This window comes from Planococcus citri, chromosome 2 (assembly GCF_950023065.1).
Source record: "Planococcus citri chromosome 2, ihPlaCitr1.1, whole genome shotgun sequence".
NCBI lineage: Eukaryota > Metazoa > Arthropoda > Insecta > Hemiptera > Pseudococcidae > Planococcus > Planococcus citri.
Window position 1 is genome coordinate 4,459,765 of NC_088678.1, and position 18,629 is coordinate 4,478,393.

An 18,629-nucleotide genomic window follows, 5' to 3' on the forward strand; every position below is an offset into this window, starting at 1 on the left:
ACTACAAATTGACTGTAAACCCTGCGTTCGTCCTCGCGCCTTGATTTCTAAGCCATGCGCCCTCTGGTGGAAGTTTCTGAAAACTCATAGTTGACTTGTATAGTAAAATTAACCCATGACTTGTCAACTATAGTTGAGAAGTTGGTCAGTCCACTTGTATAGTAAAATTAACCCATTCAATAGTTGACATGTCTGGATACTAATACCTATATATATCAATTTATGTATAAATTTGTGTCACGCTGAACTCAAAAGCTCCGAACTTTAAGTCGAAACTGATGATGGCAAAATATTGCTTTGATACTGAACTAGAGAAATTTTTAATTTAGTCGAAATCGGTTCAGCCGTTTACGAGATATGAACGTTTAAGTGTGTTTCAACGTTATGGATAAGCAGAAATTTGTGTAAACCCTTATATCTCGCAAACGGCTCACCCCCCACAAACAGATGTGGTGGTTAGGGTGTGTAGGTTGCAGATCGGTGCGCCGGAGGTCGGGTGTTCGAATCCCGCGCGAGTCAAGAGGAGAAAATTTTTTGTTGATTTTTTTGTTAATTTTTTTGTTAATTTTATCCGTCCAAAATTTTTTTGCCATAAAAAATCAAAATTTTTCAAAAATTTCCAGTGTAATTTTTGTTTTAACAAAAAACGTCAAGTTTTTGGTAAATAGCCAGTAAATTTTGATAATTTTTTTTTTGGCGAATTAATAGTAATTTTTAGTAAATAAAATGATTACCTAGTTATTTTTGGTGAATTACTTGTAATTAAAGTTGGTCAAAAATTTTGGTAAATTGCTTGGGTAATTTTTGGTAAATTGGTAAAAACCTTTGGCAGTAAATTACTGGGGTAATTAAAATTCGGTAAAAAATTAATAAATTAGTGAGGAAATATCTGGTAAATTACTGAGGTGAATGTTGGTAAATTGCCTGGGTAATTCTTCGTAAAATGGAAAATTGGTAAATTAGTGGGTAATGTCTGGTAAATTACTGCGGTAAATGTTAGTAAATTGCTGGGGTTATTTTTGGTAAATTTGTAAATTTTGGTAAATTGGTAAATTTGGGTAAATTGGTAAATTTGGGTAAATTGGTAAATTTTGGTAAATTGGTAAATTTTGGTAAATTTCGGTAAATTGGTAAATTTCGGTAAATTGATAAATTCTGGTAAATTGGTAAATTTTGGTAAATTGGTAAATTTTGGTAAATTGGTAAATTTTGGTAAATTGGTAAATTTCGGTAAATTGGTAAATTTTGGTAAATTGATAAATTTTGGTAATTGGTAAATTTTGGTAACTTGGTAAATTTTGGTAAATCCGTAAATTTTGGTAAATTTGTTTATTTTCCTGTATAACAGAGCAAAGTCGGTTAATCTTGCCTACTGCGCAAGATGTTTTTTTTTTGGGGGGGGGGGGGGGTTAGCACTTTGATTTTTCTGCTGGTGGTTTTTGTCCGTAAATCAACACAACTGAGCAACATTTCTTGAAGATTGCTTCCAAACGAGTTGAAATGCTGTACCTAAAAATGTGTAGAAAAATGTTGATAAATCTACGTAGATCATCCCCACTCCTTCTAAGGTGGAAAAGACCGAAAATAAGGGTAAAATAAGGAGTTTCCACCTTAATTCCATTTTTAATAGGACGGGGATAACCTAGGAAGCTGAAATTTGGATACGTATGTTGATCCCAATGGGGATGCTGACCAACGGTATGATTTTGAATCCTTTTCATCCATTTGGGGCTGAGGGGTCGTACCGCCACCCTCCTTGGAACTAGGGAATTTGTTCGATAGCTCATTTGATAGGTATTGGAGAGGAGATGAAATGATCACAGAGATCATTTTACTTCTTTTTTTTTGGGAGGGGGGTGGTTATAATTTCAACATTATTACACCCGTGGCGAGGGAGGGGGGTAGATTTGGTTTGCGAGGTTGATGTTTTTTATTAGGGAGATGTTCGTCTAAACATTGGTAAAATATTTAAAAAATACAAAAATTTTCATTGTTTAGGTTTCTGATGGTATTTGTACAATAGGTAAGCGTAAAACATGTAATTTTTTCTTCTCAAAAATGAAAAAAAAAATGCCTGTTCAATTTTTTGATATGTTATTCTACATGAAAAAGACTAAAACCGAGATTTTTTTCAGAATTTTTACTCGTTGAGATCATGGTTATACTTATTTTAAATTATAAGTTTTTAAATATATATTTTTACGTTTTTGAAAGTGGCAGCATTGTTTGTTTTAAAAACTTTATTAACGGGTATTAGGCCGGATTACAAAAATAAATTTTGCTAATATTTTGCAAGAATTACATCTAGCTTCTTCAGAGCAGTGTTCACCACTGAGGGTTCCTTCTTGATTGAGATCTAGTTATAGGTCCAAGTTGGGTGTGGTCTCTCTCCTGATTGGTCCCAGCACTAAGGGTGTGGCCTGTCACAAGGGTGTGGCTTCTTCCCTCATTGTGTTGGGTGTGGTCCTCTGAGTGAGAGTCTAGGGTGTTGTCCTGTCTTTGTCCCATTTCCTGGGTGTGTCCTTGATTGAGGTTTTCTTCCCAATTTTCAGCCTGGTAGCTTTTTGAGATTTGTCTTTTTTGGAGTATAGGCTTCCATGCTCTTGGTAGGGTGAAACCATCTTCTCTGTTGAAATTGTTGCCATGCTTGTAGATTTCGATGCTTTCTCTCACCATCCGGCCAGTCCACCTTGTTTCTCTTGACAATACTTTGGCTTTGGTGAAGTCCACTGTCTTTTGGCATTCTGAGCATTGACTTTGGCATCATTCGTCGATCGCCCTCTCAAAGTACTACAATTTGGAATAAAATTTAAAATTCTATATCACGTAGGTACAACCCGAGCAAATTTTGTGAATTTCAGCTTTTCGTTCGTACGTTGATTTCAAATTGGTTTCGAAGTGTTAAATTCTAATGAATCTTTTTCCTGGTGATATCGTGAATTCACGATATGTACTCGTAGGTACTAGACTGTATTGACGCATTCTTGTAGGCACTAGGTGTAGGTACGAGTACTCGTAGGTAGGTACTATCTACCTAGAACCTACGTGGTTATAAAACAAGTCAAAAAGTACGCAATGAATGCCAGATTCTTGTACGAATAATCTTCGATGCACCGTAAACATTTGTACAGATGGATGTTTTTCGATGCCTGCATAGCTTACAGAAACACCAAAAAATGTCGTCATGTAGGTACCTTCTTGTATTTTCCCGTCGAGTATGCTTTCCCTCAAGAATTTTTTTCTTCGACGAGGTTTCTGCTTGACACGCTGAATTCTTTCTCGCCAGATGTTTGTAAATTATGACATTGTTTATTAAGGTGTTTTTCTGAAACTATTATGACGCAGAAATGAAAGTATTAGAAATCAGAGGTAGGTAGGTCTGAAGGAATCAGTATAGGTATTCAGTTTAACGTTTATAGTTGCATTGATTAACGCGTTGATAATACGTATCAGAAGCATCACCAGTTCACCATATTATTCAGATCGTAGCAATTTATTTTTTAAAAATCGAATTGAAGATTTTGTATGCAATGCACACCATCAAAGCATATTTTTTTATTTTATTAGTTATAGGTGAGTACGAGTACCTTTTTTAAATAATACCTATTGGAAGTAGGTAATAGGTATACCTACTTATGCACTATATAATTTAAAAATCAGTTATTTGAAAAAAAGATTTTGTGATTGTGTTCATTCGTTAATTTCAGTGTTACAACTTTATGCAGTTAAATGTAAGTACTCGGCGAAACTTTTATAATTTTTAAATGAGCTAATTTACTCGTACTTTATGCTTAAACAAGATGTATCCACCAAAAAAAATTCCCCGAAAAAGAATTGAACTCTCGCCTTCTCTCTCATTTTTGAAGAAACTGTTCTTGAATGAATCTCCCAGCATAAATACATCCATAGGTATACATTTTCAGGTGCATTCTACCTCATTTCAAAATTTAAATCTCATTGAGTAATCACTGGAATAGTACGAGTATTTCTAAGTAGGAAACAAATGAGTGCACCGTCTCAATTTATAATTCTTCAGTTTGTGATGAAGATATTTGCAAACAAGTCCTAATTACTTGCCCAAAACCATGATTTTTGTCAAAATTTCAAAAAAAAATTGATTTTTGCACGATTTAAGAAAATTTTGATTTCTTTAGGATTTCAAAGAAGTCCTGATTTGTCATGAATTCCAAAAAGATTCCATTTCATACTTAAGTAACTAGAGATTTCGAAAAATCTTGATTTTTACCTATAAATTGAGAAAAAAACTGATTTTAGTCGAGTTTTCAAAAAAGTCAACATTTTTTGCCAGAAATTCAAAAGAGCTCCGGTTTTTTGCCGCAGTCAAAAAAAGTCCTGATTGTTTTTCAGGATTTCAAAGGGTAACTTAATTTTCAGCCTGAGTTCAGTAAAATCCTGATTTCTGCCAAAAATGCAAAAAAGTCTCGATTTTCATAACCAGAGGTTTTAAAGAAGCCCTGATTTTTTGCCAGAATTAAATAAATAAAAGTCCTGATTTCTAGCATAGAAAATGTTTTTCAAAAAAATCCCAGTTCTGCCAGAAATTCGAGAAAATTTTGCTTTTTAAGCGAGATATTTGTAAAAAGTCTTGATTTTTTCAGGATTTCAATAAAATTATGATTTTTGTCAGAAATTTGAAAAAGTTCCGATTTTTTAGGCAGAATTGGAGCATACCTACCCGTAGTCCTCATTTTTTTGTGGGCACAGGGTACAACATATAACACTTACACCTACTATTTTATGTTTTTCAGACGCTGTTGTTGTTGCTGGAAATGATGATGATGGCGACGATATAGATATATTTGGCTCGGTCTGGGTTGATCCAACTGGCTACACTGCTGACAGTGAGAAGAAATAGTTTGGAGCCGCCTCTAGATAGGGTATTAGGAGAGAATCTGAAAGCCAATTTTTTTACATAAATTTACAGACCTTGGTTTTTAATAAAAATAAGCCTAATAATAATTGACAAGTTTTCATAATGGATGCACAGACCACTATTTCTAACAAAAATAAACATGAGTAATTATCAAAGTCTATTTTTCCATATAAATTGTAATTTAGAGTAGGTATACATAGATATCTACTTGTGATGCCATATTTGTGTTTTGAAAAGATTTCAACGATGTTGTGTGCAATTTTTGCAACATTTTGTTGAACTTTATTGAAATTTCATCAGTTTTACTGTAATTTTTAGTAAATTTTATGGTGGTTTTACAATTTTTATCATCTATCATTTCATTTTTTTACAAAATTTCATTCCTTGTTGACCTACAAACTTATGGATATTTTGGCGTTTTTAAGAAATTTGTTGGAATTTTGGGTATCTTTGAGGATTGTAGAATATCATTGGGGAATTTTTAAAACAAATGTGAATTTTTCAATTTTGACAATTTTAAATTTTTAGGATATTTTTTGAAAAATTTTAATTTTTGGCAATTTTTTAAAGAAATTTTAGTTTTTGGCAAGTTTGATATAGTGTGATTTAGAAGACCTATGGAAGATAGATGTAGATGATAATAGCTATGATGGGGTGAAGATTAGAATGATTCCTTAGGTGGGGAATAATTGTTGAATACCTGGATAGCTCAGAAGGGTTGTATGTATTATTTCAACTGATCCACTATACACATTAGTTTATGAGATACCATACATTACATTACATAATAAATAAAAACTTGAATTTACTTATTAATTTATTGTGTACATATTGGAGCTGAAAACAGTACTCTCTAACAGCGGGTAACTACTGTACCCGTACTGTAAATTCTTGCTACTCCCCAGTAGCTGGTATCCAGTTGAAAAAGTATCACACCAGTTCACATTGTAACTGGTAGCATGTTGTATGCATAGCGGGTGTACTGGCACGACGACGTCATCATTGCCAACAATCGCTGTCAGATGTCAATCACACATACAAACGACAGGTATCAAAGCGTAACTCCTCCCACTTACACATTATCAAATTTTGGGGTGCGTATGCAGACTAAGTGCAAAAACAATCAGGTTGTGCTCGCTATACGAATCAACTTGATACATCCACTAGCGGGCTTAGCCAGTATTTCAATCAGATACCGATAAGTGGGTAGTGTAACCATTTTCAGCTCTGGTACATATATTAAAACATCATTAACATACAGTGTTATAGGCTGCATATTTTTCAATGTAGGTACTTAGCATGCAAATGAATGAACTTAGTCAAATAAATCATCTATCCATTCTGTGATGGATAGATCAGCAAAATTGAGGTACTTAATAAACAAGTATTGATGCTTTATCCTCCTAATCATCAGGTAGGTAGGATGGGTAAATTAAATACCTACAAATAACTCTACACACGATGATATTATGTCTTTTCCTAGTATTTACATTCATAGATTTTGACACCTTGGTACAAGTATGTATAAGGAAAACTTATGCTTAATTAATTATTAAATGAGTCTAGAAAAGTAGCAAAAAATAAAAATTGCAATCTTGGGCACGGGGTTGTTTTTTTAAAAAATTGAAAAATTCAAACTTCCATTTTTTTTATTATCTTGAAAATTACAATGGCCAATATACCTAGCCTCTATTGATTAGGATATTAGTTTAGAAAATAAAATAAAATAAATGAAAATAACATTACAGCTACACCCCATTGAGTGCAACTGATTAAAGGAGCAGTAATAGATATTAAATAATATTAATTATCTAAATCCAAAACATGTTTTCGTTTGAGCCTCCTTCAGGAAGTACTATTATCTAGCAGCTGGATTGCGTTGATATTGACGTGTTTTTCTAGTCTTCTTTGGTAGCTGGAGCTGAATTTCTTGACAATAGACCCGTTCGCGTACGAGTGTTGTGTGAATATAGTGGGTGTCTGAGCATTGTTTTTCTTATGCAAAAGTTGTCCTGGTGAACCCGGTGAACCGTCACAACAAAAGAAAAAAACCCTTCGACTACAAAATATTAGTTGAATTCACGCTGTACCCGTACGCTTATTAAAACTGAATATCTCACCATGAACCGGTCTATTTCATTAAACTTCATTAAAGCAGAAAGTACTTGAAATATGTGCTTGTTGTAATCCCCAGACAATGACGAATCTAAAAACAGCTTATTTAGATCTCAACTGCCATTTCCATAAAAATTGTCGCGCGCAACTTTGATTGGAAAAGTTATAAAAAAATTGAAAAAAAAGTTTTTTGCTCGTCAGTTGGCAACACTTGGTGCTATCATCACCAAAAAGCGTTGAGTATGGTCATTTTTATTCTTCTTTCAAGCAAATGTGGTATCAATGTTGTAACTTTCACTGGTTCTGAGAAATCGTTACTGCACAATCTTAGGAAGCGCGCAAACTTAGGCACATTTACCCTAAGCACCACCATAAGCGGTGGAGGCATGCTGCACTATGTCAAGTTTGCAAAGAATTTTAACTTTTGGCAAAATTCTCAATTTTTGGCAACATTTTTAAATTTTGGCTGCCATTTAAAAATAAATGAAAGAAAAAATTTTTGTTGAAAAATTTATGAAAATGAGCATTTTTGCAAAATTTGAAAACATTGGTTAATATTTAACAATTTCTAAATTTTACAGATTTTCAAAATTGAAATTTTTTAGGGGAAAGGGGGAGGGGGTTCTTTCCATCACTCTTATTTTTCAGTTAGTCTCAAAATCCTGCTTCTCCAAGTATAATTGACAAACTCACTGAAATTTGCCAATAATGAAATGAAATGAAATGAATTTATTATTATTACTTTCTGATATAGTACATCAACACAAGTACTGACGAGCCATCTATGCCCAGAGGCGAGGAGCCGGATTATTATTACTATACGCATATTCCAATTGAAATAACAATCAAATTTAAAAATAAATGAATAAAAAAATAAAAGGTAAAGTGGGGTAATTCCGATGTCAAAATTCAAAATTTTAGAAATTTCTCATTTTTTGGGTTCCCTGTACATTTTTGGGCAAAAATGATAAAACAACTTTATTCCTATGTTCTTCAGCTACACTTTGACTATATTGAAGAGTGATTTGTGCGGAGGCTTCATACTGTATGTAATCGAAAAAACATGTTGGAAGGTCGAGTTATTGGAATTGGGGTAATTCCGATAACGAGTTTTATAAGGAAATTAATTCTCCTGGGGTAATTTCAAGCCAGTTATGTTGAAATATACTATTTATTGTATACTGAGGTTTTTATTTCCTATAAATTGAATCATTAGAACACAAATTACAAAATTTTTACAGATATGCATTTTTGAGGCATAATTTTTGAAAACTAAACAAACTAGAGAAAAAATCCCCCTTTTGATGTTTTTCTTCGATAATTTTGACCCCCCCTCCAAAAAAAATACTACATCAAAAACATTGTAGGGCAATTTTGGTAGGGCTATCGGAATTACCCCATGGCATGAAAAATGATTGACATGTTTAACAATTCAATACTACCAAAAAAAATAATTTAAAAGCAAAATCAAAAGAGGTACTGACACTTCAACACATATCCATCAAATTTCAGCTTCTAAACAGAATTTTTCAACAAGTTTTGATCGATAAAAACGAGTTTCACAAATGCACTATTTTTTGCGGAGAAGGTTTTGAGCATTCAGATTTTGAACACCGCACAGACTTGACAAAATGGAGCAGATGGACCATCTGATCATTAATGGGTGTAGGTTAGCACTAAAACTACCTACTTTCTTCATCAGTTGTGCCTAAATGTGTTTTGCAACAAAGCTAGGGCTTGCTATCGGAATTACCCCACTTTACCTAATAGATAAATAAATAAATACATGAAAAAATGGCATAAGTAATAAAAAAAAGCAAACAAAAAAAAAACAAAAAAGACAATCGTACATAAGAATTTCCCCATCCCCTCCAACTAGAAAACCGCTTAACATGAAATATGTATAAGAAGAGAAAGTTTTGAACAATGAACACACAAGTGATTATTCGAGATATTTTGCAGCAAAAAAAAAAAACAACAACAACAAAAAAAACATAACAAGTACACAGTAAATGAGAAAATGTGAGCACATAACACCTAGACACGCACCATGACACCTACCAGGCACCGACCTTCCAGTGAAGTTGATCAGGGGGGGGGGGCAAATAATAATACATAATAATAAAAAAATGAAATGAAACGATTGACCAATTGAGAAACTTTCAAAATTAAAGTCATCATGACCCCCTCTCCACTCTCCTCAGCATTCGGCATAGCTTCAGAAACATTTGGTTGCAGTTTGTGAATCATTCGATGAAATTCCCTACTGAGGTTTGAATAGATTTCAGCCCTTCTCCATCTTTCACTATTTTGTGTCAAATTAATATTTAAAGGACCTTGAAAATAGGAAAAATTGACTCACGTCTTTCAATCTACCTATCGATACCTTCCTAATGTATCACACTTTGAAGTGAAAATTGCTATTCCTTCGAATACCCCCGCCCTAAATAGAAAAAAAAAAAGAATCATTAAAACCGAACTTATTTTCACATCAGTTTTGCTCCATACAACGATGAAGAATGTCAAAAATATATGAAAACATCGATCAACGTCGTGAGAGTTCAATCAGATAGCTAAAGAAGAAAAAAAATCTATAAATATTTAGGCACATTGTGCCCACGGATACGTGGCTCAGTTCCATTAAATGGCATCTTGGGGTAAAGTTATAAAAAACTCGTATAACTCGAGATTATTTAATACGCCCTGCGACGATGAGAAGAGCCGCGAGCCCTGCACGCATCGATGATAAAAATTAGCCAACAATGACGACGACGACGAAGAAGAAGAAGAAGAAGAAAGTTCAAAAAAGCTCACACCTACTGATAAATTTACCGGTATAAAAATAACACTCGACTGTCTCGTTTTTATAGTTGAAAGTTTTTTTTTTTTTATGCCTGTGACAGGTTTCGTTGGTGGAATTACAAAAGGAAAAAAGCGAAAAAATGATAATGCTGAGCCGTAAAAAATTCATTAAAAGATGAGAAATGTTAGGTGCTTTGCAGATTAGTATACTAGAGTTATTACGTTTGAAATGAGAAAACGAATAAAGAAATTCGTCCCGTCTCACATTTTAAACGTTAAAAACAAAAAAAAAGTATATATCAAACGACATTAATTATTTAAAAAGTCAAAACCGGGTACCGGGTACCGGGTTTTCTTACCGTGAGAATGATACTCGTTGTAGTCGTATTAGGTATTCTGAATTCGGCGCTCACTTCGGGCAACACTGGCTGTGTATTTGTCGACCTTTAAAGCTGAAAATGCGGATTGGATTTATACATAGGTACTTCAGTGCGAGTAATACAGTCTGGGAGTCGGTGCTCCTTTTCAGTCGTTCAGTATTTTCCTATTTTCACGCAAGTTGAAAATTTTCGAGTTTTAAATTACGAGTATGTTTTGGGTATTAAGGAGAAGTATATTTTCGGACAAGGCGGCCGCATTTTTCAATGCGTTGAATAATAACAATAATAATAATTATAGTAATAATAATAGCAATGGCAATTCAACATCTGCCGGTAAGATTTTTTTTTCTATCAATTTAAAGGTTATTAATCGTAGATTATTCTCTTGAGTTTACGTAGATTGATCACGATGCGTATGATTAATCGTGAAAAGATTATACCTAAAAAATTCTCGTTTGAGAATTACGATCGTAGTTTTTATATAATGATTTATCATCAGTGATTTAAGCATTTTTTCGAGGTTAATTGGGAAATAAGGAAGTTGATACCTTGATTTTGAATTATGCCGGTTTTATTTTAGGTGGAAAATTAAATCCAAGGTATTTTTAATTAATAATTGAATGAATTCGTTTTTGAATTTTTTTTGTTTTTTTTTCTTTAATTATTAATTTGACATGTTCCTAAATTTTGAGTTTGATTTGCTTAGATGAAAATTATCAGAAATGTCATCGTTGAATTTTTCCTTTCGAAGGAAAATTCAATTTCATTTTTATTCTCATTTTTCATCAACTTAAATTTTTAAATATTTATTCAACGTTAGAGTAATTTATGGTCCTTGCAGTGGACTCACTTTGAAAGATTGGGAGAAAATTTCAGATAGCCAAGAATTTAGTTTCAAAATTCTTTAGTTTTATTTGAGAGATTAAGGTTTCAAATTTTTTGAAAATTTTCACATTGAAAAATTATGAAATTAAAAAAAAAAACTGCTTTTAGGTACTGATTCAATATTCCTGAAGAAGTTTTCATGCTTAATGAAGTATAAAAGTGTGAATTTAAATTTTTAGCGAAAATTATGCTTTTTAGAAAACCTATTTTTGCACATAGAGCCTTTTACTGCTATTTTTCTACTTCAATGAACATGAAAATAATGAAAACGTTGCATGTACAAATAATTATTATTAAAATGAAAATATTTTACATCATTGTGAAAAAATTTGAAAGCACAACTGCGAATGAGGTTAAATTATAATTGCTGGGAAACGCTCATCTTAATGGGGAATTTCTCAAAAATTATGTGTTTTCCATAATCATTTTCATAAAAACTAAAGGTACCTAACACGAAAGACTTGTAGGTACATATTTTTACCCAAGTTTGAAAAAAAGAGCGAAGTTGAAAAATGAGCTTGGATCATTATGTTGATTATAATTCAAACTTTTAATCCTAGTTTCGAGCTGGAAAATTCATGTAATCGAGTTCCAAGGTCCTCTTTTTATTAGTAATTTGGAAAAAATGCTTTTAGGGTCCGACAATTTTCAAAAAAATATACAAAATGCCAAAAAACTAAATTTTGCAACTGAAATTCTCATAATTTTCTATTCATGTCATGTCCAATCTACACAGAACCATATTTTGAGGACCACTACTTCCAAAATCAGTAGAAAGGAATTAATTTTTGGGGAAGAAATGGGCGAGTTTTTGTACAAACTTATTCACTAATTTACCAGCTTGAATTGTGAACAAATATATTTTTTTGCTCAGTGTCGAAAATAAGCATCAAAAAGTGATTGCAACAAAATTTGAGTTGCCTAATTGCAATTGTCAAAATTCTTAATTTTGTTTTGCTGTTTTTTTTTGTTTTTTTTTTGTTTTTTTTTTAAATTTGAGCAACAAAAATATCGTGTAAGTCCATAATTTTACTGCGTTTATCAAAATCAAACGAAAATTATGTTTAAAAAAATTCAATGTCCCAATTTGTTCCCTTACTTTTTTTTTTTTTTTTGAAAACTTGGACTTCTCACAAGAAAAAATGTTTACATCGAGATATGCAAAGATAAAATTTTGCCAAAGTTTCTGATTTTAAAAATTTAGGTTCAAAGAAAATTTGACTAATAAATCTAAAATTTGAATGTTTTTGAATTTTCAATGAGCAAAATTGCAAAAATGTTTAGGTAAAAAGGCCAATTTTTACAAATTATGAGATAAAATTTAGTGAACCACATCTTGATAAAAGTAGGTGTTAAGAAAAACATTTTATTTAAAAAAATTCTGAATTTTTATTAAAAGTTGATTTTTGAAAATTTGGAGGAAAAATTCAGGCGACTTTTCTGACATTATATCAGACTTTTAAAAACTTGGAAGAAAATAAGGGAGATGACGTCAGACATTTAATATTAACGCTGACTTTTGGAAACTTGAAAGAAATGAAAGTCTTTTAAAATTTGGAGAAAAAAATACTGTTGATTTTCTGATGACAACACCGCAGATGGAGAAAGAAATCAATGAATTGCCAAAATTGTACCTATTGAATTTCCAATAAAGTTTTTTTGATATTTTTAAAGAATTTTTTCCCAATTTGGAATCCTGAAAACTTATTTAATTTAAGCTAAAAAAAACATATCCATGATTTGAAACTTTCCTTGGAGAGGAGACTTTATTACCATTTTTTTTTGTGTTGAATTCAAATATGTTGATAAATAAATCACTGCCCAAAAAAAAGTTGGCCTTACTTACAAAATGGCGGCCATTTTGATTGACAGGTCAGCCGAAATCGCATATTTTGCGTTTCAACATATAGGACTTGCACGAAATTTTTCAAACCTTACAAAGGTAGATCGAAAGATCATGCAAAAATTTATCACCTGTCAAAATTTCAAGTGCTAAAGTGCGTTTTTCGATTTTTGGTGAATTTTTGAAAACCGAATTTAGGCCAAAAATGAGGGGAAAAATCAAAATTTTACCAAATTGACCAAGAAAGCTGAAATTTGGGATATATCCTATTTTTGACAAGCCAAGTCGATTGGAAACTGTTCCAAACCGTTTTGAGCAGTTCTGGAGCCTCCAGCAGATTTTTGAAACTCGAAATTCCCACAAAATCTTATCAAATTGGAGTTGTAAAGCTAAACTTTATTCGAAAAACTAATTTCATTACACTACGAAGTACTACAGGTGAATTTAAAGTCATTTTGGATCCTCCAGTGACTTTTTGAAAACTCCTAAAGCCTCCAGCAGATTTTTGAAACTTTAAATTTTCACAAAATTTCATCAAATGGAGAAGAAAAGCTGAAATTTACTCTACACTCCAATTTTAACACCCTCTGAAAACGACTTCTGGTGGATTTCAAGTCATTTTAGAGCCTCCAACGACTTTTTTGAAAATTACTGGAGCCTCCAGTAGATTTTTGAAACTTGAAATTTCCCCAAAATTTCATCAAATTAAGATGGAGAGTCGAAATTCACTCTGCAAACTAATTTCAATACGCTACGAAGTTGACTGCTGGTGAATTTCAAGTCGTTTTGGCACCTCCAGCAACTTTTTGAAAGGTTGTATGACGTTTTTTTGGAAAATTGAAATTTCCTAAAAGTAGTTGGAAGCTTCAAAACCCTTTGAAACCACCGTGTAGTCTGCGAAGTAAATTTCAGCTTGCCAACTCCATTTGATAAATTAATGTTGGGGAAATTTCAAGTTTCAAAAATCTACTGGAGGCTCCAGTAATTTTCAAAAAAGTCGCTGGAGGCCCTAAAATGACTTGAACCCACCTGAAGTCGTCTTCAGAGGGTGTTAAAATTGGAGTGTAGAGTAAATTTCAGCTTTCCGTCTCCATTTGATGAAATTTTGTGAAAATTTAAAGTTTCAAAAATCTGCTAGAGGCTTCAGGAATTTTCAAAAAGTCGCTGGAGGATCCAAAACGACTTGAAATTTACCTGCAGTACTTCGTAGCGTATTGAAATTAGTTTTTCGAATAAATTTTACCTTTACAACTCCAATTTGATGAAATTTTGTGGGAATTTCGAGTTTCAAAAATCTGCTGGAGGCTCCAGAACTGCTCAAAAAGGGTTGAAACCGTTTCCGATTGATTTGACATATCGAAAATAGGGTATATCCCAAATTTCAGCTTTCTTGGTCAATTTGGTAAAATTTTGATTTTTCCCCTCATTTTTGGCCTAAATTCGGTTTTCAAAAATTCACCAAAAATCGAAAAACGCACTTTAGCACTTGAAATTTTGACAGGTGATAAATTTTTGCATGATCTTTCGATCTACCTTTGTAAGGTTTGAAAAATTTCGTGCAAGTCCTATATGTTGAAACGCAAAATATGCGATTTCGGCTGACCTGTCAATCAAAATGGCCGCCATTCTGTAAGTAAGGTCATTTTTTTAGGCAAGTTTGCTTTAAAATATTCCTTAGGATGTCCCCTTCAAGAAAAAAGTTGTCCCGGTGGATCGGCGAGGGGGGGGGGGGTGCAATTACTCCTATTGTCACATGCCGGACTAATATCAAAAATAGAAATTAGAAAGTCTCAAAGATGATTTGTCACTATAAAAGCTCAACTTTTCATTAACAATAGATGCCAAAGTTGAGAGCAATTCTCTGAAAATTTGAAAAAATTACAATTCAAGCACTTTTTTAAACTCTTTTTAACGATCTAATTCTCAAAATAATATCTCAGCATCTCGTGAATGTAGCGAAAGTAGTGAAATAGTGAAAATTTGGAAAATATAATTTTTCAATTTTAAATACGTTTGGACCACTTTCCTTTTTAGTAAGAACTTGACTTGTGAATTTTCAAAATCTTTCGCCCTCGCTTTGCTCGCAGGCATCATTTTGTTTTACCAATTTTTTATTCGAAAAATGAGATAGGTATTGTTTTTGTTTCAATGACGAAAAATTGGGGGAGGGGAAAGTGTGTGTTTTTTTGCGTTTCAAAGGTCATAGGATCACGATTAGTACATTATGGTTTAATATTATTTGTGACTTATTTTTTTGTAAATGAGGAACCAATCTCTGTGAGCAAATCGTTTGTAAACAAATTGTAGGTAATGATTTTTACAGAAATGTAGACTTTTGAAAATTTTTGAGTCATTGGTCGTCGAATAATTGAGCAAAAATTCGGTTTTCTCACACTAATTTTGTTGGTTTTTTTTTTCTTTTAGATTACTGCAGGTACTACTACTTATTTGCTTTGAAAATAAGTCTTTTAACTTGACTTTCAGAAATATCAAAAATTGCCAAAATACTTGATTTTTTTCACGAAAATAACGTTGTTTTACTTCTCAAATCCCACATTTTCCAAAGCTTCTGCCTCGTTTCGCCGCGGTCAATTTTCTTTCCTATTCCAGAATTTAAAAAACATTGTTCCAATTCAAAAAATGTCCGAGATCAAAAAAATGAACTTTTCTCAGCAAAAATAATCTCGAATAATTTTTTGAATCATGAATATTCCAGAGGTTGTGCTCTCGCTTCCCTCAAGCCAATGGTTTTCTTTTCAAAAACGATTCGAAAATTATTGTTTGAATTTTGAAAATATCAAAGACTAGCAAAATGGACTTCTCGCATAAAAATAGTGCTATTCAAGTTTTTCATTGGTTGATGAATTTTCAAAAACTTTCTCCTTCGTTTCACTTGAGCCAATTTCTTTATCTTGTTCTAATCTAAAATCTACGCAAAAAATTACTGCTCAAATTTGAAACGTGCCAAGACCAAAAAAATCAACTTCTGGTATCAAAACTGATATTGCATGCGTTATTAATTTCTTGAATTTGTTTAAATTTTGGAAAGCTGTTGCTCTCGTCTCGTTCAATGTTCGTGATTGTTCTGAAATATTGAAGAATGTCACATCGAAGTTCGAAAGTAACGTTCTCTGAATGAAGCAAAACATTTGTATTGGGGGGGGGGGGGGGGGTTTACAAAATATTTTGAAATGTTTTTTAAATGCTCACAAAAAAGTTTTTACATCCAGAAAAAATTGGGAAGAAACAGGATGAGTTGAAGTGGAAGGTTTCGGTTTATTTTCAAATGAGAAAGCTGAGAGATTTTCACGATTTCTGTCACCCCCCCCTCCCTTTCGAAAAGTTCGTTTCTATTTTTTTTCTTTTTATATCGCACCTCGGGAGTTATAAGGTCACATCTCAAAAAAGTGAAATTTTACAGGAGAGTGATTTTCTTTTTTTTTAAAACTTGATTCATTATTTTCATCAACTTATAATCAATTGTGAGGAATGAATAGCATGTCATTTTGCAGATTGGGTATCCTACCTTCATTTAGCATAAGAATATTTTGAAAAATAAAATCTTAAAGAGGAAATATTTCAATGTTTGGAAAACATTTTGAGTTATAACCTTTCATAAAAAGTGATCTGGAGGCGAAAAAAAGCGTCCAAAAAAATTTTAATGATAACAAAATTGTAGAGAATTAAATTTCCAATCGACATAATGTCGTTAGTTTTTTTCTAGAGTGCTTAGTTTTTGAGTTTTTCCCAAAAAACTAAAATTTTAATATATGTGCAAATTAATTTTTCTGAAAAATGTTCTATTTTAAAAATTTTTTGTTTTGGAACAAACCTACAAAAAATACACTCCTTTTGATTATTTTACATCTTAAAAACGTTCAACACTATCGAAACTGGTTTCTGACACTTTGTATGTGCAAATTTTACTCAAAGAAAGAGGAGTTTTTTGAGATGTGACCTTATAACTCCAAACAACTTGCAATGTTGTAGAAATTTTGAGTTAGGCCCTTTGCATTTTTTACATGATCTAAGCAGCATACCCGACTCAACGGGTTATTTTTGGTTGCAGGGGGTCATGCAAACCCCAAAAATGCAAAAACATCAAAATCGATTTTTTTTGAGATGTGACCTTATAACTCCCGAGGTGCGATATGTACCTAACTTATTCCTTTTCTCCTCATTCACTATTTTAATTGGACAGAAAAAATTCAATTCCTATAAAAATATCCGAAATCGTTTCATTAACCGGTTTCTAAAATTTCGAATACTTTCACTTATACCCTCTTATGAAACGAATGAATGGTAAAACTCGAGCAGTCGAGCTAGAAAAAAAAAACATTTATCAAAAAATATATATATTGTATAAGCCGACAACGCGACGAGAGAAGCAGGTATAATAAATACCTATATAATTCTTATAAATAGTATAGCTCGAAAAGGTATTGGAAAGTGGCCTATATTTCTTGGCTACTTTTTGAAATTCCATACAAAATGCCTCCATTATCGGATAGGCTTTTGAAAAGGTGTAACCTCATCGCGATGGAGAAAAAAACTAACCGATGTATAGGTATAAAAATTCCATCGCGAAATAGATTTTTCACTGTATGGTTGATGGTGTTATTAATGTGTATAAAGGGGTTGGAGCGCTCGAGCCTGTATATGCTTTATACTCGTATATGTGAGGATAAAAATTCCTGGTGGAAATTGAAATTCTCATAGGTGCGATTCACGCAGTACAGATTATTAAAGCTAAATTATGTAATTTCTCGTATCAGCTCGTCGTGAAAAAAAAAAAAAAATCCGACGCTTTCTTATATCCTCAATATCCTAGGGCTGCTTATAAAATGACATTTCTTTTGCAAAATTGAATCCTTATCGACTCGCTATCAAATTACGACGACGTCAATCGACGCGGCAAAAATAAAGAAAACGAAGGGGAAAAAAACTCGACAGATGAGCATTGGCTGCTGTGCTTGTATGCTGTATATATAAACGACTAGTCGACTAATGTTTGATTAAATTCGAAATTGTTTTTGCCATATACATTGTGTCGTATACTCATAATGGTGGAAAACAATGCCGAGGCTATATTTTTCGTCGCCGATGTCATAATAGAGGTTTAGAATAGAACGAATATTTTCATTTTCGATTCGAAGATGTCATTCATTTTTGAAAAGTCTTTTGATAAAATTGTTCCAAATGCGGGTAATCCTCCGGTGTTATATTTCCTTTATAGTATACCGACCAAATACTGTATATATATTTTCACCCACTTAGCAAATGTCATTTTTAGATGTCAGCTGGGTTTTTTTTTCTTTCATTTTTTCGAACGAGAAAATATTAATTTTAGAATGGTCCGTTTTATGGTACCATGAAAAAAACACAATCGATTCTTACTCTTAGGCGTTGCTCGGCTCGCAACAATCATTTTTAGAAAATGACAGTGGTATAATATGGAGAAAGAGAAGAAAAAAAGCAAATGGAATATAGCGAAAAGAAAAGACCGAATTTTCTACCTCGCTAATTTTTTTTTCACGATGGTAATTACTCGAAAGTTAAATTAAACGCAAAAGTAGCCGAATTTTAATGCCTCGAGAGATTCGACTTATTTGTCCGAAGTAAATTACTTATGTATTTTCATTTTGAAAATAAATAAAAAAAGGGGGAAATATTTTTTGCACGACGAAAAAGGGCTTCATCACGACAAGCA

General features: G+C 32.5%; 1 protein-coding gene across 1 annotated transcript in view; it reads left to right on the forward strand.

Annotated features, from left to right (window-relative positions):
- The first annotated feature begins 10,282 nt into the window (after positions 1 to 10,282).
- The window catches only part of LOC135834269 (putative uncharacterized protein DDB_G0287457), a 123,135-nt gene continuing 114,788 nt past the window's right edge, over positions 10,283 to 18,629 (forward strand). Inside the window, exon 1 of the mRNA XM_065348111.1 lies at positions 10,283 to 10,524. Coding sequence (XP_065204183.1) covers positions 10,401 to 10,524 — 124 coding nt within the window. The 5' untranslated portion in view covers positions 10,283 to 10,400. The remainder of the gene's footprint in view (positions 10,525 to 18,629) is intronic.